The sequence below is a fragment of the Rhamphochromis longiceps genome, linkage group LG4 (genome assembly GCF_057381845.1).
Source record: "Rhamphochromis longiceps isolate RC_006_pf linkage group LG4, R_longiceps_female_GT1.1, whole genome shotgun sequence".
Classification (NCBI taxonomy): Eukaryota; Metazoa; Chordata; class Actinopteri; order Cichliformes; family Cichlidae; genus Rhamphochromis; species Rhamphochromis longiceps.
Window position 1 is genome coordinate 33,224,756 of NC_140560.1, and position 24,686 is coordinate 33,249,441.

The 24,686-nt window shown below is 40.6% G+C and overlaps 2 protein-coding genes across 2 annotated transcripts; one reads left to right on the forward strand and one right to left on the reverse strand.

Moving 5' to 3' along the window:
• Positions 1 to 11,159: 11,159 nt before the first annotated feature.
• Positions 11,160 to 19,830, forward strand: coro1a (coronin, actin binding protein, 1A). Its single transcript, XM_085404630.1, has 11 exons — positions 11,160 to 11,288; positions 12,389 to 12,592; positions 13,974 to 14,096; positions 14,185 to 14,314; positions 16,485 to 16,666; positions 17,078 to 17,197; positions 17,961 to 18,065; positions 18,159 to 18,304; positions 18,821 to 18,878; positions 18,977 to 19,192; positions 19,489 to 19,830. The coding sequence occupies exons 2-11, from the start codon at positions 12,395 to 12,397 to the stop codon at positions 19,579 to 19,581; spliced, it is 1,371 nt and encodes a 456-aa protein (XP_085260756.1). The 5' UTR covers positions 11,160 to 11,288; positions 12,389 to 12,394; the 3' UTR covers positions 19,582 to 19,830.
• Positions 19,831 to 19,904: 74 nt separating this feature from the next.
• cldni (claudin i) lies at positions 19,905 to 22,785 on the reverse strand. The gene is made up of 3 exons (XM_085404631.1): positions 22,667 to 22,785; positions 21,190 to 21,322; positions 19,905 to 20,973 (listed from the first exon to the last, which is right to left on the reverse strand). Exons 1-3 carry the CDS (start codon positions 22,783 to 22,785, stop codon positions 20,470 to 20,472), a joined length of 756 nt encoding a protein of 251 aa, XP_085260757.1. The 3' UTR covers positions 19,905 to 20,469.
• Between the last annotated feature and the right edge of the window lie 1,901 nt (positions 22,786 to 24,686).

Below are 24,686 nucleotides of genomic sequence, written 5' to 3' on the forward strand. Positions count from 1 at the left end.
GGCGGTATTCTGATTCTAATTTAATTCATCTGAATATGAATTTAAGAAAATAAACGAGGCTTTTTACTGGTAGAGACCTAGAAAAGACAAAACACTTACTGTGACCTTTGGAGGGGTTTATATGTGGAAAAACATTTTGTGTAAGAAGTACTTTGGAGTGTTTTGAGAAGGGGCTTGTATTAACTTTTCAAACTCAAGGTTACCACTGTGTGTTAACGCCACTGAAGGTTTCATAAAAATTTAAGGGGCTGGGTGAGTGGGAGGAAAATTCATGACACAACCTCAGAACTTTCAAGATTGAAGCTGTAAAAAGCACAGAATGGCACATTTATGAGGAAAAAGTCCGAAGTTTATATTCCTGAATCGCCTGTGTGGTCTTCCTCTTTTCCTCTTGCCTGGCAGATTCATCTTCAACATCATTTGTCCAGTATATGCACTACTCCTCCTCTGCACATGTCCAAACTATCTCAGCCTTGCCAATTCGGGTCTATATATCACAGCAGGTCTCACCATCTATGTAAACCTTTCCCTTCATTCTTGCTACTAACAAATCACTCCTGGCACTTGTCTCCACCCGCTCCACTCTGTTCTTCACCTCTGTTGTGCACTGTCTGCTCCTTTGGAGGGTTGACACCAGGTATTTAAACTAACCTACGTTTCTAACTCATTCACCTCTCCGTCTCCTTCTCATTCACACACATGTATTTTACCTTCTACTGACTTTAATTCCCACCCCCACCTCGGAGCCATCTGTCACTCTTACCGCACACCTTACCACTGTCTCTCTATCCTTATGCATGTCTTGCACCACTCTCCCATACTTCTCTGTCACTCTTGACTTTCTCATGCAGTTACATAGTTCCTCTTTTGGGACCCTGTCATATCGTTCGATCCACAAAGACACAAGTCTTACCTGCTCTATACTTCTCCATCAACACTATCAAAGCAAACATCACGTCTGTAGTGCACTTTCTCGTTTTGAAACCATACTGCTGCTGACTGGTCATCACCTCTCTTTTTCATGGCATGGCTCATCACCTTCATCCTGCTGTACTTACTACAGCTCTGCACATGACCTTTGTTCTTGAAAATCAGCACCAGTACACTTTATTCCGGAGACACCTGCTCTCTCCAGGGTTTTGGTAAACAAGCTGATTGAAGATCCACTGCCCTTTCTCCCAGACATCTCCATACCTCCACAGGTATGTCTGGACCAACTGCCTCTTCATAGCGGCCCTCACGTCCTCCTTTCTAATCCTCTGCACTTTCTGATTCACAAACTGTCCTCCACCTCCTCTCTCTCATTTTCTTCACTCATCAGCTCTTCAAAGCACTCCTTCCACCTTCTCAACACTCTCTTCAGTTATAAGTACATTTCCATTTCTATCCTTAATCACCCTGCACATCTTTTCCAGTTGAATCTCTCCACCTAGCCAATCAATACAAGTTCTTTCCTCTCCAACTTCACGTAACACTCACTGAAAGTCTTTGCTTTGCCATTTCTTTTGTTGCTGTACTCCTAGCATCCCAGTAGTCCTGTTTTTCTTCAGTCAACCACCTAGGCTTCTTGTCTCCTTGTCATCCTGAAGATACACAAAATACCTTCATTGCAGTTGTCCTCACTTTTTCAGCTCTGCTTTCCTAATCATTAATTAACTTTCACTACCACCCAGAAACTCATCTCATCTCCTCCCTAAACTCTGTACAGGATTCTTCCTTCTTCAACTTCTAACTCTACCGTCCTGTAGAAATTTGCGCTCATACCACAAGCACTATTTTAAAAATAAACACTCTATGCAGACCAAATGAAACGCCCCTCAACCCGACGTCGATTTGCATGAGAAACAGTGACCGGTGTATTCCTGGGGTAAAGGCTCCCTGCCCCCAGACGAGTTTAAAAACCCCTCGTCCAAATGATATGACAGTCTTTGTCTACACTTGTGCAGCATATTCATATCTCACATCACATACACAGCACGCGCTCTCACGCACCTTTGTTTTTACACATGTACAAAGCACTTTTAGAGTTTTAACTTCGTCCAACAGACTGACTTTTACAGGACTGTTTAGTTCCCTGTTTTCTGCCACTGCCTCTTTTTCTTCTTTGTCCTCTCTGTCGTCTGAATGGTCCTTACCGAAGGCGTGCGAGGGGCTCATTCCTGAAGCGTGCCAGCAATGAGCTTACCTGCTGAGATGTCCCAGACCACCAGATGGGATCTGTTGAGTGTTATCAGCTTTGTTTGCACCAGTGCCAAAGAAATTCAGGCATTTTTAAATCAGAAAAGAAACTGATGTCTATGAGCTGCCTTTGCCAAACTTTTGCTTATGTCCAGCCAACCCCAAGTTGATTGGTCTTACGCATTTATTAATGACCTCCCTTTGTTTGGAAGACGACCGTTTCCATTTGTGCGAGACGTAATTATCTTTTTAAAGGCAGAGCCTGAGTGCTTTGTGAGTCTTCTGCGCAATTGTGTATAAAAGCCATTGAATGTGCGTAGTTGTTTTACACTAAAATGCCACCAGGTGCACATAATACATAAAACTATATGTGGCAGTGCTGAAATGTAAAGGGGTAATGACTTTATAATGCTATTTATAGTTATTTGTCTTCTGGCCCCAAACGCGTAAGGATATATATTTAATCAAGAAATAGATTATATTTATGTTTGTTTTTATTCATTTGTATTAATTTGAATGTGTGTGTCAGCTGCTTAAACAGTTTACATCATTGCAGTGCAGGATCGCTCTGACTGACAGGTCAAATAAGAGGTCAAAGAAAATCCATTGTTTTATTTAAACCCAGCAATTCCGGAGGATTAGCTCCACATTTTCTCTGCGTACAGTTTTTCCTGCCTTCCTGTAATATGTGACGTCTCAGTCACACAGGATCAGATCTGTCTTTACACGTCGCAGCTCGGCGAGGAAAACAGCTGCAATGTGACCTTTAAAACAGGTGCAGGTCTATTCTGAAGTTATTTATGTCCTCAGGCATGAATGTAGATGTGCTGTGCTTAGATGTTTACTTATATATTGACCCTAAATATTGTTATATGGTCAGTCATTTTTGCCACATTATTTATTTATTTAGCTGTACTTGCTTGCACTTTTCTTGAATTGATGTTTAGCCTTTTTAAAGTGGTGGTTTATACACTAAGCTGGCCTACGTATGCAGGAATGAACCCCTCTGAACCCGCCTGCCTGTCATGTATGAGTCACAGCACCTTCATGTGTGTCCAGGCTTGTTACTGTTCTGTAGAAGTAATCGTTGCACTCTTCAGTCATGTTCAGGACTGGCTTCTGAAGCCTCATTTCATACCTAGACCTTTTTTAGTGGTTTTTTTTTTTTTTTTTTTAAGCATTGGGTTTGTTTCCCACGCTAGTTGCCAACCATGTTAGCCCACCTTCATCTCGCCAAATTAGCAACGTCTGCTCCCGTGACACTGTCTCACAGATGAAGAAGGATTTCACAGAGTCTGAATGATATGCATTAACCCCAACGCGACCCGACTTTATGAACTTGCCCTCATTTAAAAAGTCAGATATTTGTCTGCTAGTCTCACTCTTACAGTGATGATTATGAGTACAATGTAAAAGCTGAAGTTAATGTATTTTTGGCAATTGAATGAAAAAAAATGCATGAAAGTAGCTGTGAAACAGAAACTGATGTCTCATAATGTTAGCTGATTGTTAGTTCACTGTAGCCAGCAACTGATCATTCACTCGGCCGTGGAAATGACTGTGTGGTTAGTTGGAGGTGGGCTTTGGAGTGTGGCGTTACCCTGCAGGGAGAGGATTTGAAGCGATCGGAGGCCATGCATCACAATCAAAACAAACTGCACTGTTCATCGTTCTCCAAAGGGCTTTGAATTCAAGTCAATTCTGAAATACACTTAAAGTCCATATAAATAATGTAAATACATTTATGTAGATTATATACAGTGCAGAAGAATATACAGTGACTCATTTTTAACACGCACACTTGGTTAAGGAAGAAAGATAGGAAGGAATGGGATTACCCACCCAGTGAAGATGCTTAAGACGACTTTACCAAAGTTGAGTTTTGGTTAAAAGATGGAAAGACGTTGAGAAAAAGATGCCCTTTTACAGCTAAACGTGGTTGTAAAGAAACACACTACAAACTCCTCAGAGAACCAGCAGTTCGCACCCAAATTCAGTTATTTTGGTCAATGTTGAGGTCAGAAATCAAACTAACTTTAGCCTGCAGGCTGTGTGCCATTTAGATGTCTTTTATACCTCCAATAAACTGAAAGCGGGAAAATGTGAATTCCAGCCTTTGTAGCAGCCTGAAAACTCAACTTTTAATAAATTCTGACATAAAGGGACATCTGTCTAAAGGCTAAGGACTGGCTGACCAGATTTAGCCCCGAAAACATCGTCCGTTGGACTCCTGGTGCTTGGCGGGTAATGAGGGACGCAGACGCGGCTCGATGTGGAGCTTCAGATCGATATGAGTTATGTATTTGATTAGCTATGATGATATATATGTGAAAAACACAGGGAAAAAAAAAAGACTGGCATTGGTTTCTGTTCAAATGTAGAGTTGTTTGACCATTTTGTGGCCCTGACTAAGAATGCTTCTGATCATTTAAATGTAACCGCTTTTTTAAAGACACACGGTAAAGATATGCGCGACCATAGCAGGGGAATCTTGGCGGGCATGTGAATACCTCGTGACTACCACTGGTCTATCTATGCATTATCAGCCGAAGGATACGTAACAGTGAAGTCAATTTGTGTTTGTCAAACGGCTCTCTGATCCGCTGTAACGGAGGGCTCTCTCCCAACATCCTGAGTCTCCCGCTTCTCAGGGTGCCATAACAGTAGCTGTAACATCTGAAGCCTGACCGCTGCTGTCTGAAACATGGACGCGAGACTCACCTGCCCTCTTTAGTCCGGTCTGTTCACGCTGGGAACCCAGCTGTCAGGGTGGGCGCAAGGGCGAAGGAAGGTGGAGCATTTCTCTGAAAACCATGTTTCAGGAGTGGAACCCGGTCAGAAAATTGGTCTTTGTCCTTTTGTCTGTATGTTTAATGAAAAAAGAAAAGACATGATGTATAAAAGCATCACTAACAAATCTAAAACCTTTTTTGTTTTTTTTTTAAATATTACACAGGTGCCGGACAGCCTGTTAACAACCTGTTTATAACGGATCACCTGTGTTGTTATATACTGATTATTAATGATTGCTGTTATTCTGTGGATCCTATAATGACACTGGTCTATGTGTACAGGTAATGAGACAAGCCCTTTCCTTTAGGATGAAGGGAGCTTTCTGGAGGGTCTGTCTGTTATTGTCTCCATATCTGCATGGCTTTCTTAATGTGTCAAATGAGTGAGTGTGGCTCCATCTAGTGGAAGTTCATGTTCACTAATGCAGGCATTACTGTAGCTGAACTGCAGCCAAATGAAACGTAACTAACTGGTGGTAATACTGTCACTGCTGGTCTGCAGTTATCCTCCAGCGTTATTTATTTAGATCCCCCAGATCATGTATGTACACATGTGCGTATGAGCTCTCCTGCAGAACCCATGCAAGCATGAAATCTGTATGTTGTCCCGTTTACTTTCGCCTGTTGCACCGACGGGATGCTGATTGCATTCCCAGAGTGCCTCGTTATCCAGTCTGTGTGCTTGCCGATTAATGTGCACGAACTCAGACGGTTTGTTCCTGTGCTGTAGTTCACATGTCTGTGCGACATTAGTGTCCTGTGTAACAGACAGGCTCTCACACTCCTCAGTCTCCAGCAACGATTGTGCAATAAACTGAAGTCTATATTTTTAAATCTGTCATCTCTTTTTTCCTGTTTGTTGCTGTTTCTTTTAAGATGTATGTGTGTGAGAGAGAGGAAGAGAGACTATACTTTTATGCGTGTCTTTGTGAGGAATGATTTGAGTTTGAGGTTTTTTACTTGTCCACAAGTATCTGAGTACATGTTCCCATGCCTTGCAGTTTTTTGTGAGCTCCCTACCTACGCATGCATCCTTCAGGTGGACAGTAAGCAAAGCAGCTGTCCTCGTCAGCCTGGTAATATAATCCCTGCCTGAGGCCACTCATTTTGGGAGGGTTAAGGGTTGGTTTTAGAGTGTAGGTAAAAATTAGGAATTAGGGTTGGTGTTTGGTACAACAGGGAGTTCAGACTTAGTGTCAGGGTTAAAATTAGATTTGGTGTTTTTTTTTTTTTATCCAATGTTTTATTTGATTGTACACCAAAAAAGGAAGAATTTATAATATGACTCTAATACATCATATTAACAACCTGAGCAGTGTGTTAAAAACATAGATGCTTTTAATACTTTTATATTTCCTGCAACTAACTACAGGAGAGAGGCAGTTTTCAGGTGGTAGATGCACTTCAGTTTTCTAAATCTTAGATCCCCGTTTTGTTCAGAACGATTTTCAACTTTGCGCATCAGTATCACAGGATATATACACTGCTCAAAAAAAATAAAAGAACACCGAAAACACATCAGATCTCACTGGGAAAAAAAATCTTGCTGAATATCTATAGTGATGTGACTGGAACAAAAGGATGCCACATAGTTTGGCTGAATTCAAAGACACAAGTTATGTGGGAGGCTAGTCCAGGTAGCCAAAATGTCATTGCGGCATTTCAGAATGATTCTCCTGGAGGATCTCCTTCAAGTTCTGGACCAGGGCATCGCTGGGCTCCTAGACAGTCTGAGGTGCAATCTGGTGACATCGGATATACCAAAACATAATGTCATACAGGTGTTCTATTGAACTGGGTCAGGTGAGCGTGGGGGCCAGTCAATGGTGTCAATTTCTTCATCCTCCAGGAACTGCAGGACACACTGCACCAGCGTAGTCTGACAGTGGTTCAAAACTTTCATCCCGTTATCTCGGTTATCATTGCCGAGCCTGTAGAGGTCTGTGCATCGACCACCAAATCGGAGATGCTGAATGACGCTAGAGGCTGCATAACAGTCTCCAGACCCTGTCACGTCTGCCAGAGCCCACTAGAGGGCGTCAAGCCCTCAGGCCAGCCCTCACACCAGTGGCCTGCTGGAGGCTCTGGCAGTGCTCATCAGATAGCGGTCCTGCGGGGGCCTTTTGACATTTTTTGCCTTCATTGAATTGTAAGAGTGAAGACAGACTGGAAAGCAGGGTGAGAGAGAGGGACAGACATGCAGCAAAGGACCACAGGTTGGACTCCAACCCAGGCTGCTGCTCACCCGTCATGCAACATGGGGTCGCCTGCTTACCCACAGAGCTAAACTGCCACCGAATGTCCCAGAAAGTCAACTGACTTGATTCTATACTCTGATTAAAAAGCGTTCTTTAAATTTGTTTGAACAGTGTATCACACTACATCGGTTTATTGTCTAGGATGTAGAGTTACAGAGACCTGGATTTTTTTCTGATACTTCAGTGGTGAAAACGTCCAAAACAACCAACATTTTGGTACCAGGTTGATTTTTTTTCACTCTGATTCCCCTTGTATGAAAATAAATGTCTTATATGCTCATTTTTAAATAGTTGTCAGATTTAAGTTTGAGATTCTGTCTACTCAAAGAATTACAAATGCGTGAGTGAAAATGGTGCAATTAAAAGTAACATTTACAAAAAGGGGGTCAGATGGGAATCCTTTTTCAGATTTGGCTGATTTTAATTGAATTACCGACACACAGGCTGATATCTAACTGTACTGTATACTGTACACCCCAGATTATTCACAGGTGTAAAACATTCAAACAGCTGCCAGTCAAAGTTGCATCTCAACAAACTACATGAATTCAGCCATGTCAGAATCAGTTTCTCTTTTAGAACATAAACACAGTGTGGCTATAAGTATAAGGATGTTGAAAAGACGGTGCATAAAGCTGCGTCTGGTTAGAAGGAAAAAACACACAAAAGTAGAAGAGTTGGGCAGATTTGTACAAAAGGCTGGCAGTGACAGAGAATGTATGCTGAATCACAGCTGGTCCAGATGTTTCACTAACTCATCTACAGATTTTCTAGAGAGTATAGGAGCCATGGCAGTTGTTTGGCTTGAAATGACAACTGTAATATCCATGTTTTGACTTTTTTCTCAAAATACTATTTTGAGTTTAATCTTGAAATTTCAGTTTAAATCTCAAAATGGACACTTTTCTTAATGTGGCCCTAATACTCTGTCGTACTATAGTGTAACTTCTAGATTAAAGAAAATGTTTTAAAATCTTTATTGGGGCCAAAGTTAGTAAATGCTATAAGTCTGGTCTTACTATATTTGACTGGTGATTCTATGCACTGAAATTAAAGCTTATTTTATATTTTATTTATTTATTTTTATCAATTCTTTTTGGGGGACTTTGGTATTTGCAAGAGGAAATACATTTTCAGAAAAAAATCAGTTTATGTTGAATTTGATTGCAGCAATATATTTCAGAACTGGCTTGTACAGGGCCATTTTTGCCACTGTGTAGCATCCTCTCTTCTTTAAACAACACTCTGCAACCTCTGGGAACTGAGGAGGAGACCAGAGGTTGAACTTTTGAGGGAGGAATGTTGCCCCATTCTTGTCTGACAGACGATTGTAGCTGCTTAACAGTCCTGGGTCTCCATTGTTGTATTTTTAGTTTCATAACACTAAATGTTTTCAATTGGTCAAAGATCTGGACTGCAAACTAACCACTCCTACTATAAACCCATGCTGCTGCAATAAATGTGGTGTGTGGTTTTGCATTGTCTTGCTGAAGTATGCAAGGCTTTCCCAGAAAAAAAAGTACTATAGTCCAATGTGACGTAGGCATGCCCTGGTAAGGAAATAACAGTTGTCCTAGTTCTGCTGCATTAAACCAAATTATATTTCAGTGACATTTGCACACATGTTTTTACGCTTGTGAGGACAAGTGTAAAAACATGTGTGCATGAGGTTTTTTGTGTCAAAACGACAAAAAACAGGAAGTGCTTTAGCTCTGCTACTCAAGGATTAGACTGAGTTTGCTTTTATAATAAAACTTATAGACTAAAAGTTTAGAATTTTAGGAGCTGAAAGGTTCTCCCTGCTGTTTGAGTTTTGCACTTCCTTATAGTTGAAGGATTTAAAAGAGGTTTAAAAGAGCACACCTAGAGGCCCATGCATTCAGATGATTCTCCTTTGGCTGCCCCTTTTAGCAGTCACCACACGGGATCATGTGCCTCCATCTCACCTTGTCTCTAACAATCACCTCTGTCACGCCAACCCTCTGTGCGTCCTCCTTCACAAGATCTATGAATCTTCTCTGTGGTCTTCCTCTTTTACTCCAGTTTGGCAGATCCATGTTCACCATCCACTAACCTCCTCTGCGCATGTCTGAACCATCTCAGCCTTGCCTATGCATCTTCCCCTTTTGCACCTGTCTCGTTTTCATCTACACAGATATTCTACCTCGCCTCTACTGACTTTCATTGCTCTTCACTCCAGAGCATACCTCCACCTCTCCAGGCTCCCTTTGTGACCTCTCCCTACTTTTGCTACAGATCAGAATGTGCTCTAAAAACATCATAAATCATGGATACCTCATCTGGTAGCCTGTCCATCACCACTCCAAAGAAGAAGGGGTTCAGAGCAGTCCTACTCAAACTTTGAATTCTGTCCTGCACCACACATACTTCGCTGTCATTCGTGACTTCCTCATTCAGCAACACAGTTCTTCTCTTAACACCTTAACATATGCCACAAAGATGCACTGACACTCCTTTTGACCTTCTCCATGCTTCTCCATCAACTCTCTTCAAAGCAAAAGAACTCACTATAGTGCCCTTTAGGACCAGTACACTTTCCCTCCCTTCCTCAGACATCCTCTCACTCTCCAAGGCTTTGGTAAACGATCTGCCAATCTACTTCCCTCTCACCCAGACATCTCCACAGGTATATCATCTTTACCAACCACCTTTCCACTCTTCAGCTTCTTCATGGCTGCCCTGACTTCCTCTTTTCTAATCTCCTGCACTTCCCGATTCACTAACTGTCCTCCATCTTTCCTCCTCTCTCCCATTTTCCTCACTCAGCTCCTCAAAATACTCCTTCCACCTTCTCGACTCTCTCTTCACTCATAAGTACATTTTCATCTCTTTCCTTAATCACCCTGCACATCTTTTCCAGCTCAATCTCTCTGCCTAGCCAATCAATACAAGTCATTTTCTCCTTGCTGAGTGTCCAGCCTCAGATACAACTCACCAAGCCTTTTTCTTTGCCACCCCTCAGTTTCAAGTACACCTAGCCTCCAAGCACTCCTGCCTTCTTTTTTTCTAACCTCTTGCAATGGTTGAACTATTAAATTACAGCATCCCTGATTTCCCATAATGTAAGTGTAAGCCTTTCCACAGGCTGAGTAATCATGACTAATAAAGTGACATCATGTGCAAAAACAGCTGATTGCCAGTTTAAGTCTAATTAGGTTTGGTGTGAGAACAGGTTGCTGTAAATGTGATATGTAAATAAAGTGGGTTCGATTAGGGGTTACCTGAAATTCAGGGTCCTTTAAGAAGCCAGTCTCTGAAGCTGAAACACATGGAAGTCTTCAGACTCTGACAGGTTATTTGAAACATCATCTAAATAACTTTCATTTCATTTGAAATCATCAGCATGTACAAACTGCAGGTGTCCCCAATTGGGAAACTGCTTAAAAACTGAAAATTAGGCCTTAAAAAACTGGGGTTTTTTTCATCTTTGCTCTTTCCCTCATACATACTTTGTCTGTCTTAAGATTTGTCTGATGCCTTATATAAATCTAATGAAAGAATAGCAGCAGATGAGAAGCCTCTTATAGAGTATTTAACTCTAATATCTGCAGAAATCATGAGTCAAAAAGAACAGACATGCACTGACATCCGTCACTCAAGAAAATATTGAGTCTTTTTCACGCTAACTTAAACTCTGTGAGCTCTTCAGACATACTGCATTTATCTGTGTTGTTGGACGTGAAGTGGTTTTGATAACCAGGTGACTTCTAAGCAGCAATGGCCTGCATCTGTTTGCCGTTGTTGGTAAGTGTGGATTGAACTCTGCATTGCACCGCTAGACGCTTTTATCATGATTCAATCCTAGAAAAGATCTTATATGGTGCCCTGTGTTTCACTTTGGTTTCTGCAGCTTGTTGCAGACGGCACATGTCACAGCCGACACCTCCTACTTCCACCTTCGTTTGAAACTCTCACTTCCTCCCTGTCATTTGTCATGTACTTTAACCTACAGTCTCCTCTTGTGTTCTCATTCTGGTGGCAGGGCGTTTGGTGCACTGCCAAAACTCCTTGAGCTGAATCACCCCCACACGACTCCCAGGTAGGCCCGCATCATCTCTCTGCAATCTCAACCTCTTGAAGATATCATCTTACCTGTAATCGGTGCATTGGTTAAAGAAGGAAATAGCTGAAGCTAACCGTATGTCACTAATTTCAGTGACACATTTTTGTTTCTCATCTTCCACATGGCCTGAGTTTCTCCTATTTCAAGGCAGTGAATTGTTTCCTACTTTGTACTGGTCAATGTTTTCCATCACAACACAGAGAGATAGTGGTCGAGACAGATTACTGACATGCATTTAGAGTCCTGATAAAATTATGGCTCACTCTGTAAAGGATTATTAAATTAGCTGCAGAGAAGCCCGAGAGGTCTTGTGATGCACATGCAGCAAAATTGTCATACGCTACCGAATCTGAGCTTAGGCGCGGCTGCAGATTTCAGGAAGTAAACTCTACAAATGGAGGTAAAGAAAGACTTATTTAGTGCTTTTCATCTCTTCCTGCGTGATGCAAAGTTCGTATATTTTGCAGCTGCTTTTGATTGAAGTTCTGATCTCATTGCGCACGCAGACACTTACATTTACCGGATATGTTTCAGCTTACTTCGTCAAATATGTCATTTAAAGCATGCCTACATGCGGGGAATTAAGTAACAGCATGACTGTATGAACTGAGGAAAAGAAAGGTTTGTGGTTTTGTTACTCTCTTTGTAGGATGTGGTGTAACTGCCGCTCGGGCAGCTTCTGTACCTTTTTTAAGGACACTGCATGTGCTTTAGATGATAAAAGGCCTACTTTTTTGTTTCCTTTCTACTGTTTTTTTGTACATTTTCTTGCTTTTTAATATGTATGTGTTAAAAAGAGAAGGAGATAGAGTGCCAGAGTACCAGTCACAGAGGAAGCAGTTGTGAAAGCTTTTGCTTCTTCCTTTTTTAGCTTTCCTCTGTTGAGTCTTTCAACGGTTTCATCAGCTTTGTGTCTGTCAGATTATTTCCGCATGAACTCAAAGAGCACCAACAAACAATATGATTTATGATGACCCATAAAATAAATCTCTCTCAACTCTGCTACAGACTTCTTGCACTTCTTGCACATTAATTTTCTCCTCTTTCCACCCTTTTTGTTTTTCATTCTTTCTCAGTTCACCATGTCCAGAAAGGTTGTGAGGTCCAGCAAGTTCCGTCACGTCTTTGGCCAGGCTGTGAAAGCCGACCAATGCTACGATGACATTCGAATCTCCCAGATGACCTGGGACAGCAATTTCTGCTCCGTTAACCCCAAGTTTGTGGCCATGATTGTAGACGCCAGCGGTGGGGGAGCCTTCATGGTGCTTCCGCTGAGCAAGGTGGGTCACAGGAATCACCAGGAAACAAAAGAACACAAATAAACCCACCGTTCGGCTCTATACTGTTTTATATACTTCTCTTAATACTATGTTTAGGTGTGTTAACTATTACAGATGCAGGTTAGGGATTAAATGTTGTTTTAGCAGCATTCTTGCACTTTAAAATTTGAATGCTGCCAGTCACCATCACACATTCAGCTAAATAAGGAAGTTTGATGCTGTCTTTGAGTCTGTCTACACGTCACTTGCTCTGCTGTTGAGAAGTTTTCACCATATTAGGAGTTTGTTGTCAGCTCAGTGTAGGAGGACAGGATGTGGCCTCAACCCAGTTATTGTGCAGTCACTTATAGAGGGCGTTAGGTTAGGCCTTGCAGCTCATTTATTGCATTTTATGTGCCCGAAAAAGTGCAAAATTGCAAACCTTGTGGCCGAGTTAATGGCCAGCTGAATTTGTCAGAGGCTGTGAACTCAGTGAAGTGTTCCCTCGGGCTTGGGAAGTTCGTTCTGTGCAGGCACTGAAAATGCTTACAGTGAGGTTAGGTGTTTTTTATGTGATTGTGGTATGAAGACTACTTCAGAAAGATGTGTAATCTTTTTTCGTGGAGTTTTGCTCAGGTTTGTCAGACAAAATCACCGAATAATGTCACTGCTTCTTGCTGCTGCAGTTAACTGTAGAGAGATCACTGCCTCTAGACTAAGTAATTACCATCTCATGTAACTAAGTATATCATTAGAAATGACAGAGAAAGTGACAAGAATCTAATGTCCTGGCCTTATTTTACCTGACAATTATATTGTCCCACTTTGTGGTATTAAACAATCTTATATTTACCTTGGTGAAGCCTGCAGAAATCACATTATTCATGGTCTTATCTCGCATCTAGCATGGGATTCTCAAAGGACAAAAATAAGTGCAGGGACCAGTGGGCATAAAATTGCAGAGCTGCGCTGTAGTGGAAAAAAACTCATCCTGTTTTGAGCGTGATGCTGGCATGGTTGTGTCATCCTGCTTCAGGGCCCAGTGTTTTTTTTTTAAGGTTTTACCAGAATGAATGCAACTACATGGAGCTAAATGTGACTGACTTATAATGCAAGATATAAAAATAAAAATGATGTGTAATTGTTATTTTTCTCAGACCGCTTCATGACTGGGTTTCCTCTTCTTGGCCCTGATCTCATTTTTAACCCACTTACTAGAAATGAGCACTAATTGAAGGCAAAGCTGTTTAATTGGTGTCAGCTGATAAACTTCTCATCTAGTTTTGTCTTTTTTTTTCTTGCATTAGCTTTTTGTTCTTTACGTTTTGTAGCTGCAGTGTTTTCTGCACTGCATGCATGAGTCATAGTCAATGTCCTCCTATCCTGATGCTTGCCTCTGCAGACAGGACGTATCGACATGTCCTACCCCACTGTATGTGGCCACACGGGTCCGGTCCTGGACATCGAGTTCTGTCCTCATAATGACAACATCATTGCCAGTGGCTCTGAGGATTGCAGTGTCATGGTAAGGCAATAAAGTCTGACATGAAATATTCCTAATGCTATTTGTGATTTCAAAAACTAGATGTTTAAAAGTCTTTGTCTGTGAATAGATTTGGGAGATCCCGGAAGGCGGGCTCACCTCACCGCTCACAGATCCCGTTGTCAAGCTGGAAGGTCACTCCAAACGTGTTGGCATCCTGAGCTGGCACCCCACTGCCCATAATGTGCTAATGAGTGCAGGTATTATTCGCTGATTCTAAAAACACAGAAGCGTATCATGTGTAATGAGGAAGCAGACAGGGATGATCGTAACATATCGCAGATGTTTTGCTGAATGAGACTCACACCTCTGCTTAACAGGAAGTTCTCAAGCCTCCACCCTCCTTCGCTCTGCGCTCTGAACTCTGATCAGCAGCACCATGACATTTCCGCTCACGGTTTTACACGAACTCTCTGAACCTTCAGTCTGTCAGACGCTGAAGTCACACTTTATTAATCTTTCATCTTAATTACAGACTCAGCGTTCCAGATTAAAAACTAATCACAAAAAATAAGGAAAAAGCACAGGAAGAAGGAGAATATAGATCCTTGTCCTAGAGACAGCTGGGATTGGCAGCGTGTGGTTCTGAATCTTATCCTTAAAAAGAACCCAGTGACTTAATTTTAACAGGTGTTAAGTCTGAAAATAAGTTTAGACTTGGGAATTTCTTTAAAAGTTTCGACTCCTGCTGAATCATTCAGGTGTCTTTAGAAGTGATCTCATGCCATCATTACAAACTTAAGGTCTTATTTTTGCCCAGCAGGGTGCAGCACAAGAGGTGCACAGTGCACATCTTCACCGAGTGGGCGCACATCATTCAGAATATTCTTGAAATATTTTCACAATCTGTAATTTAAGCTGCAATAACATTTCCAGCATATTTCACTTTAAAATTGGGTGGTGGTCTAATAAATTTGCTAAGTAAGCACGTATTATAGGTCCAACTATAGTTTTTGCATTTTCTAATTAGTTTCTATTTGATTTCATTTTGACTTTTTGTTTTTAATTCAGTTTAGTTTCAGTAAATTTCCAGAGCAGATTTTTAATGTTTCAGTTCAAGTTTTGTTGTTTAAAAATGTCTAGTTTTAGTTTACCTTTCATCAGTTTTTGTGATAGTTTGAGTCTTTTAAGTTATTATTGTATGGGCGACATATGTCAAAGGCAAGATTTAGGAAAAGATTTAGGTTTTACAGTGAAAACACAAAACTTTTAATGCAGTTGACTCACCATCTAAAGACATCCAAAGTCTCAATATATATGATTATTATTATTTATTTATTTTTACCAAACTAAAAGGTAATAAAAGAATATTTGCTAGTTTTTTAAGCCTTATTTTAGTAACTTTTCAAAGTTCTCAAAATAGTTTCATTTAGTTTTATTTTTTACATTTTTAATTATTATTTTAGTTAAGTAAGCATTAAAAACATTAAACATTCAAACTGTAACATTGCTTCAGAGGAAATGATTTGTGGTCATAGTGGGCATCTAATCAGAAAAGTCAATTAATTTTGCTCCAGTGTTTCCACTGTTGCTAATATAGTTCAAATCACTTATTTATTGTTACTCCAGCTTTTTTACCTTCTGGTAACCAAGCTGGTGTATCTATTACATAGCTGGCTAATTAGGTTCCCCTTAGGTACTGTTCCCCTTATCAGTGTTAGATATTTGAAAATATATAACTATTTCTATGCAAAAAGAGTTAACAATAGAAACTTACATTTATTTAGACAATTTTTTGCCTGTTAGCTCTTACAAAAGCAAGTTCTCCTCTTTCACTAACAGATATTAACATTTAAAGAACACCTTAACAACCAACTATAGATGAAACAGTACAGTGAATTACACATTCACAGTATTTTCCATCCTTTGTTTCTTCCACGTGTCTGTTTGAAAGAAAAGAAAGTTGAATCAATGTGTGTCACTGCTGCAACAATGAGTCAGTTCCTTTAAAGAAAAACTATAAAAAATTATATGAGAGGTAGATAATCAGAAACATTTTTTGCAATCAAAAATTTCACAAATGCACATGCAAATGTTTGGCCACGCGAGGTTTAGATGTGTCTCAGATCTTTATATGGTGCTCTGGTATCATAGTGTAATCCAGAGGCTTTATTTGGTGTAAAACAGCGCGTCCACTTCATTTGTGAACTTCTGTTTTCTGCATGTTCCTCTTCACTGCAAACGTGAAACTTTGAAGCTCTTGACTGTTTAAAAGTGAAAATCTAAATCAGGCTGAATTGCACATGATGCCTGTTTTTTAAAAAAGAAACGAGAAACTCTGTATCAATCACTTAAATTTAATTCATGAGCCTTTAATGAGACTCTAAGCTTTTTTTTTTTGTTTTTGATGTCACCATTGTGTCCATGAAGGCTGTGATAACGTGGTGATCCTGTGGAACGTGGCTCGTGGCGACGCGGTGGTGAGGATCGACACCGTGCACACTGACCTCATCTACAGCGCCTGCTGGAACAGGGACGGCTCCTGGATTCTCACCTCCTGCAAGGACAAGACCCTGAGGGTGCTGGACCCGCGCAAGGGCACCGTCCTCTACGTAGGTTTCCTCTGATCGGCCTTCGCTATCTCGCTCTGTCACCACCATCACTTCAGTGTCACAGAGGAAGTCTTTAAAAGTCACGTTTCTGCACAAAGATCTTGAGTAACACTGGCCACACTCAGCAGAGCTACACCAGTTATTTTTATCATTACTGATGAATCTACAGGGAATTCTCTTAAATGCTCATAAAAAAAACATTTATTTTTTGGTTTTGGCCTTTTGCTGTATGACTAAACCAGGAAACTACCAAATATAGAGTTTTTCAGTTGATTTGTTGATAATGATGATGGAAAAAGAGAAATAAAAAAATTATTTAATATTGCACTTTTATTTTGAAAAGTTTTTCTTTCTCCATATAATTTGCAATTTTCTTCCACTTTGCTACTCTGCGCCACCTCTCGTGTGCAGGAGAAGGAGAAGCCTCACGAGGGCTCCAGGCCTGTCAGGGCGGTGTTTGTGTCCGACGGGAAGATCCTCAGTACCGGCTTCAGTCGCATGAGTGAGAGGCAGGTGGCGCTGTGGGATCCGGTGAGTGTCAACAACTGACAGAGTCAGTCTCAGACAAAGCATCTTGCTTACTGAACTTTATGATTCATAATCCTTAGTCATGTCTTAAATTCCTCTGAGCATGTGGTTTGAGATCTCTGGGACATAAAATGTGTATTCGTTAATGTTTGAAAATTTAAAAAAATAAAATGTAGCAAATGTAGTCTTTGGGACTTGTATTCCTAAATTCAGAGTGGGGTCCAGTTTAGTCACACTTTCCCACCTGAAATAAAGACAAAACAGTCTCATAAAAGAGTTGTAACCTTTCTCTCAGATAAGACTCTGGGCTTATCCTCAAACAGATTTTGTAAGATGACATGTGCCCCAACTTTAATATTGAGACTCTTTTCTTTTCTTTTACTTAAAAAGCTGAGTTGCAGAGCACAAAACGCCTCCAGCGTCAGCTTTCCTCCTTCAGCACATGATTGTAAGAGCAGCCTGCTGTGCTGAATTGTACTCGTGAATCATTTTGACCTGTTACACAATAAGTAAAAACCCTTTTATAGTGCGAAAATCTTTACAGCTGAACCTTAATGGTGGATTCCAAACTTTAGGTGTTTGCCTTTAGGGAGCATCTCTTCGCATTTACAACACCACTGTTTCACAACAGCCAGATTACAGTATTAAGTGTCTGTGCTGAAATATTAGCCTCAATTAAATCCTCAGCTTACCTGCAGTCTGCTGGGTACATGTGATGCTAGAGTACATGTGATTAATTGCTAAATATTTCTCTATCCTTTAACAGAAAAACTTTGGAGAGGCACTGACCCTGCAGGAGCTGGACACCAGCAGTGGCGTCCTCCTGCCATTCTTTGACCCAGACACTGGCGTCGTCTACCTCTGTGGCAAGGTTAGATTTAGATTATGAAACAACAGCCTTTCTGCATCACTACCACCCACACAGACTCAGTCAGCCCTCTTGTTGATCCTGTCATTTTCACAGGGAGACAGCAGCATCCGTTACTTCGAGGTGACAGATGAAGCTCCTTATGTCCACTACCTGTCCATGTACAGCAGCAAGGAGAGCCAGAAGGGGATGGGGTACATGCCCAAGAGGGGCCTGGAGGTCAACAAATGTGAAATCGCCAGGTAATGGCATATCTCAGTGGTTTTAGCTATGCAAGCAGCAAGGTGACCTCTTTAACACCTTTGTGAAGACTTTATGGGCTCAGCCGCTAGTTTGGGGTCATAGTGAAGAAAACATGAAGATTATGAGATCATTATAGGCCTCACAGGATTATCCAGGCTGTGCTGGATCATTATTCAGTGACCATGTGGTTTCACAGTGAATCCATGCCTCACATCTGCTTTCAAAACACCAAGATGGCGAAAGCTTAAGCACTCATAACACTTTCCAAAGCAAATGGTGACTTCACAGCGTCTGCATCCATCTTTTCTGCTTTCTCATTCTCTTAATGCAGAATGGGATGGCACCCACAACATCAACTTGATACTAAAAGCACTGTTAGATGAGCTCCCAGCTTACTGTTCAGCTCTTTAACATTTTGAGGGCAAAATCTTTCTTCTTCCTCCAAATTGAAGCGTATTATTTCAGCCTAATCTGACACAACAACCTAAAATACGAACAAACTATTTTAATTTCAGATTCTACAAGCTGCACGAGAGGAAGTGTGAGCCTATAGTCATGACCGTGCCACGCAAGGTAAGGTTTTAGCAAATCCTAGGTTTTAGGTTCATGGTTCAAGAAAATCTGTGCGGAATTTGAACTCTGACTCTCTTTTTTTGTCTCTGCCTGTGCAGTCGGACCTGTTCCAGGAAGATCTGTACCCAGACACCGTCGGGCCCGAGCCCTCGGCCGAAGCTGATGAGTGGTTTGAGGGAAAAGAGGCCCCGCCTAATCTGATATCCCTGAAGGACGGGTTTGTAGCTACGACTAAAGCTAAGGAGTTCAAAGTTCACAAGAGTCTCCTGAAGACCACCACTGCTTCTGCAGGGAATCAGCATGACAGCAGCGGGGTGAGTCTTTTAGATCCACAATGTTTTGCTTCTGTTTTAGCTGCAGATAATAAGTGAATGAGTTTTAGGAGTTAGACTTTCCTTAATTTATTTCATAACTGATTTATGAGTCTTTAAACTTTGCTTTTGGTGTCTCAGTTGCAAATTTATTTTTGACTTTTTTGGAGAAATCTGTCAATGATTACATTATTGGCTTCAACCAAACCTTGATGGCTAATTAGACCATCAGCTAAACATGAGCAACTCCATGACATCATTGGACTCCACCCAATCACAAGTGTGTCTCTGTCCCTCAGGAGGTTCAGTCTTTGAGGAAGGAGGTGAAGGACTTGAAAGAAGCGCTAGAGGAGCTGACCACGCGTGTGAAAGAGCTGGAGAGCAAGCATTAAGCGGCAAGAAAGCGACAAAGAGCAGAAATCACGCGAGAAGAGTGGAGCAAAAACTACAGCGAGAAAACTTTTGTTAACTTTTGATTACAGTGAGACAAAGGGAGAGATTAAGATGGTAGATGTCATGAAACTATTTTTTAGCGTAAAGCTTGAATTTGTCTATTTGGTTTGTGTGATCAATTTGAGAAAACAAGAACCATAATATATGCTTTTAGTTTGAAATAAAATTGTCTGTATTTTCAAAGTACATTTTGACCCCTTTTTTTCTTTCTTTTGAAGGAAACACACATGAAATGCATACACGCACTTTATTTTGACCCCATTTTAATCATTTATACTCATTACCGTACCAAATGTGAAACAAAATAAAATGAGTACAAACAAACATCTCATGATTATAAAATATACTGCGGACTTTTGAGAACATATCAAGAGAGAAACACGCGCACCAGATGTTTCCTGAGGTTCACTGAGGTGCATTTGGTTAGACTTTTAAAGAAGAGATAATAAAAATATCAAGGAAAAAAAGACAAGCAGAGCATTGATTAACATTCAAACTGTAAAATATGAACCATCTAAAAGGCCTTTGATTATTTAATTGCTCAACAAATTAAATATATTTTATGCTATAATTGAAACCAAAACTTTAAACTTTACAAAAATCTTGCAAATTTAATGTGGACTTTACAGCCGTTACTTTCATAGCTTTACATCACCAGCAGCTCTATGAATGTGAAAGTACAAACTGCAGTGAGAATTTAATATTTACATTTTTTGGGGTTTTTCCCCCAAAAACATTCAACCGGTGTTGTCTACTTTATCACTTCCAGTCCGACTAGATCACCATTCCCTCCTTTCTCTCAAACACCAGTTCCTTTTAAAACACCACTACACGTAGTTTTTGTTTGGGGCTGAGGCGCTGTTGCTGTAATACTTGGCTTTTCCTCCTGTGTTGCCTTGCTTGGGCCTGCTGAAGCAACAGAGCAGACCTCCAGCTATGATGAGCAGCACACCTGCAGCCCAGCCTACAAAGATGCATGCTCCCATCTCCATCCTTGGGGAAGAACTCAACAGGGGGGTGTAGAAGTCCCTCACGGTATTGTGTGCAAACCAGCTGACAGGGATGATTACCAGGATGCCAGCCAGCAGCATGCCCACCCCGGCCACCAGGCTGATCTTGGGCTTGACGTCTTCGTTTTCCACACAGGTGGTAAAGTCGGACCCGCAGAAAAGAACGAGCAAGCTGAGGCAGCAGAGCATGCCGCTGATGATGGTCAGGGCTCTGGCAGCCTGCCGGTCTGCACCCAAATCTAGCAGGGATTCGAAGTTCTTGCACTGCTGCTGGCCAGTACTCTGCACCACACAGGTAGTCCACAGGCCCTCCTGACTTCTCTACTCACACGCAGAGAGGAAGAAATATACACTTATAGACATCATTTCATGACATGAGGCAAACTGAGTGCTACATAATTAAATCTCATACACGTAGAACATTTGTGAAAAATTGAACTGTAAACATTCACTTACTCAAAATCAAGTAAAATAAGCTCAATAAACAGAAACAATCCAATATTGCTTATACAACACTACACACATATGTTTAATTACCTCTGCTGTCACAATGTTGGATCCTGTGAAGGCCGACACTCTCCAGAGCGGGACGGCACAGCATACAACAATCCCAATCAGGCCCACGACCCCGAGGGCCACACATGCCATCTGAACTACAGCAGATCCCATTCTATAAAAGGCAAAATGGTGTAAAGGCACAGGAGCATCACTAAAAGCTTTTCATTGTTACTTTACAGTCTATTTAATGATGTTCTCCTTCTGTCTTTGGCTTTAAAAAGCTCATTTTCTAACATCTGCTGAATGTTTCTCCAATATTTTTGCTGTATCTGTTTTATTAATCTGCTATGATAAATATATATATTTAAAAAATTTTAATTCACCACTTCTGATTTGCAGCACTCGTTCTGTTGGTTAGCTGTGGAGTTGCTTTAAGTCTCCATCGCTGATTCAAAATATTACATGTGGTGCTTTAGCCTTACTGCTGGGTGGGTCCTTCCTTTGTGGTCGTGTAGGTGAGGAATCATGTGGGTAAACAATACTCTGACAGGCCCTCACAGAAAACATGGCTTTGGGGCAATGTTTTTAAAACAAATTCATGTCCTGAGAGGTCCAGGAGCGCTGAATCTCCACCCAGGAGACGCTGAGCTGCCACATCTGGGCGGAGCTCTTCATACTCTGAAAATCTCTGCTTTACCTAATTATTTGAAGGCCATTATATGAGTCATCATCATACAAAAGGTAAAGTTTGAGTCATAAATGCTGGAAGTAAGACAGACCTGTAGTGAACAGATTAACTGAGGAACAAAAAACCCTTGTTTTCATGAAAAGTGTAACATTTAAAGTTACATATTTGAGCACAAATTGGAGGAATTTTTTTAATCCACTTCAAATCAAGGGGGTGTTACAATCATTACCATCAGATAAAGCAAGTATAGGGACACTTTTTCTCGCATTCTTTAAACCTTTTTCCGTTACCCAAAATGTATCGTATTGATGATCATCATTAAAACTAGCATCCAACAACTTAAATTAGGTGAAATAACGAAAAAAGATCTCGAAGTCCAATCAGGTGTGTACAGGATTAACAGGAGGGGACTGCACTGAGCAAAAATACTCCGTGTTTAAGTGTAACTAACTTTCAGAGCAGATTAAACCCTGAAAATAAATCTGATTTGAGTTAATCCTCATTAAGACTGATTTCTGAGTTTTATTGTGACCGCAGGTGGGACTCGTGAAATCTTTAGAAACAGAAAACAAAAAGAAAAGCAGGCCTTTCAAACTATTTCAACCTTTTTTACTCTCACAGCTGTTTATTTATTTGCACCTTTTAATTTCCCCTCTTATGTCCATTATGAAAGACTATTTATTTTATTATGATTCTTATAATTTTATTTGAGTAATTATCAAATTAATCCTCAACCAACCCTTTCATCCTCAAGCCTTTTCAGATTTCGGTCTCCTTTCAGAGCTCAGGCAGTCTTTTTGAATAAAAAGTGGATAAATAGATTCCTACCTTTTTTTAAAATGGAAAAAAATTAGGTGAGATTTCAGTGGAGATTCTTCTTTTGTTTTCCTGTCTGCGTGTTGTCTCGAAGATGCTGTTTCCTGTCTTGTACAGACAACATGGGACATATATGGAGAAATGCGAAGGTGTGGGCGGGGCTGAGCACAAACATGGGAACATAGATGATGGAAGGACCACAAGACCTGGCTGGACATGCCCTGTAGCATGCTCTGTACTCACTGAACGCTGCTGTGGAGACAAGGAGCGCTTACCTAATTTGCATCAGGGGAAAAAGAGCCACTAGGAAAAAGATTATTATGTCTCAGCACCAGAAGTCATAAAGCACATACAGAGGTTTGTGGGATTGTAGTCATAACAGTGATGCTGATGCTAATTTAAATATTTTTGGTTGTTGCTATTACAAATTGTCTAGAATAGAAAAGTGAGTCATCTGAATGACTCCTCTTTTTTCCCCTCTGCATTCCCAGTCTACACAATTACCACCCACCTTTCTTTACCTGCATCCCCCCTCCTCTCACTTACGCACCTACCTCTGTTGAAACTCTGATGACGAGTGTACGGAGATCAGTTTTGGAAACCGAGATGGAATGGGTTTATTTACGTAAGACCATGAGCTGGGTTTCATGGATCATGAGGACATGAAGAAATAAAAAGGAATGTGGCCTCTATTGTTGTTTGTTTTTGCCTACACAGCTGAATTTTACTGTATTTTCACAGAAACTGAACATCAGCTGTGAACTTTATATCAATGAGAATCGAGAACAAACCAAACAGAACAAGAAAAAACTGTTATTTGTTCTTTTTTAATTAGTAAATGCCTTGAATACCAACATGGGGCTTGTCCTGGCCCAGTTTCATCACAGTGCTCCAGTTGTGGAAAAGGATCTTCTGCTCACATGTTCGCTGTTGTCCACTGTTGTGTTTCCCCTCTTATCTCCAGTTCAGAGCTGTCTGTGTGATGGAGCTATTCTGAAGAAGGTTTTCACTTGATTTCTGTTGTTTTTCTGTTCTTTTCATTTTTGTGCCATAATTTTGACATATTTAGGGAGCCCACGCAAGATTTACCTTAAAAATATAAATATTTTCCAAATCACAGGCCCCTGACGTGCATCAATATTATGCGCTTTTTAAATTTGTGTGATTTTTCCTGCATTTTTCAGACCTTCTAACTTGTTTACTTGAGGTGAAATCTTCAGGGCTCAAAAACACATTGTGGAAACCTAAGCCCACTCTGAGTGTCCTAATCTAAAATCAAAATCAGCATTTCTTTCCTATAACTAACTCTGAGCGTGGGATTTATCATAGCTTCGATGGCAAAACTGCATTAATTAATGTGCATGACTCAGACGAACAGAGACAGTGAATACTTGATATGTTTTTGTATAATTCAATGGAGGAAAAAAGTGTTTGGGGCTAACTTTCAGAGGCCATGTCACCATGTGGGATAGGTGGCAAAACAAGGTCTTCTTCTATCTACATTTTGATGCCAGGCTCATCTTCTAGTCATCATTCCTGCTGTGTGAAAATTATGTGTTAAAGTTGCATTTATTTGACATTTGTGCATAAAATGGAGAATCTTTGTCAAAATCTCTGCAATTTGAACATACAGAAGGAACTGGATCACAGAGGGTCTCTGGATCAATGGATGATCTGAATATGCGCTAGAAGATGAAGATAAGCAATCACATGATTCCTTTTGAAGTTTAGCATAAGCAAGTAAAACAAAATGCCAAATGTATATTAATATTTCTGCTTAAAAGCAGTGTTTGAAAAAATCCTTCTGAATAAAAATTTGATTTTAGTTTTATATTGTGACTCTTGGAGTCGGTGTAAACCTAGTTTGATTGGAGTTTAAGTGTGTTTTACTCCACTGAAACTTTCATGTGGTTATCTCTGTGCTAATGAAATCATGAAGGCTCAAAATGATGGAAAAAATGTGGCAAATTTCAGCCCATATGTACTTCAAGAACCTGTAAATCTTAAAATGATTTATGATTGTGATAATAGT

Bases quoted from the DNA above. Each gene is read 5' to 3' on its own strand.
- coro1a (XM_085404630.1), top strand. From the start codon at position 12,395: ATGTCCAGAAAGGTTGTGAGGTCCAGCAAGTTCCGTCACGTCTTTGGC. The intron at 14,097-14,184 runs GTAAGGCAATAA...GTCTGTGAATAG, and splicing joins CTGAGGATTGCAGTGTCATG to ATTTGGGAGATCCCGGAAGG. The intron at 16,667-17,077 runs GTAGGTTTCCTC...TCTCGTGTGCAG, and splicing joins GCAAGGGCACCGTCCTCTAC to GAGAAGGAGAAGCCTCACGA.
- cldni (XM_085404631.1), bottom strand. From the start codon at position 22,785: ATGTCCCATGTTGTCTGTACAAGACAGGAAACAGCATCTTCGAGACAA. The intron at 21,323-22,666 runs GTAGGAATCTAT...TGCCTTTTATAG, and splicing joins TTTTTCCATTTTAAAAAAAG to AATGGGATCTGCTGTAGTTC. The intron at 20,974-21,189 runs GTAATTAAACAT...GCGTGTGAGTAG, and splicing joins CCAACATTGTGACAGCAGAG to AGAAGTCAGGAGGGCCTGTG.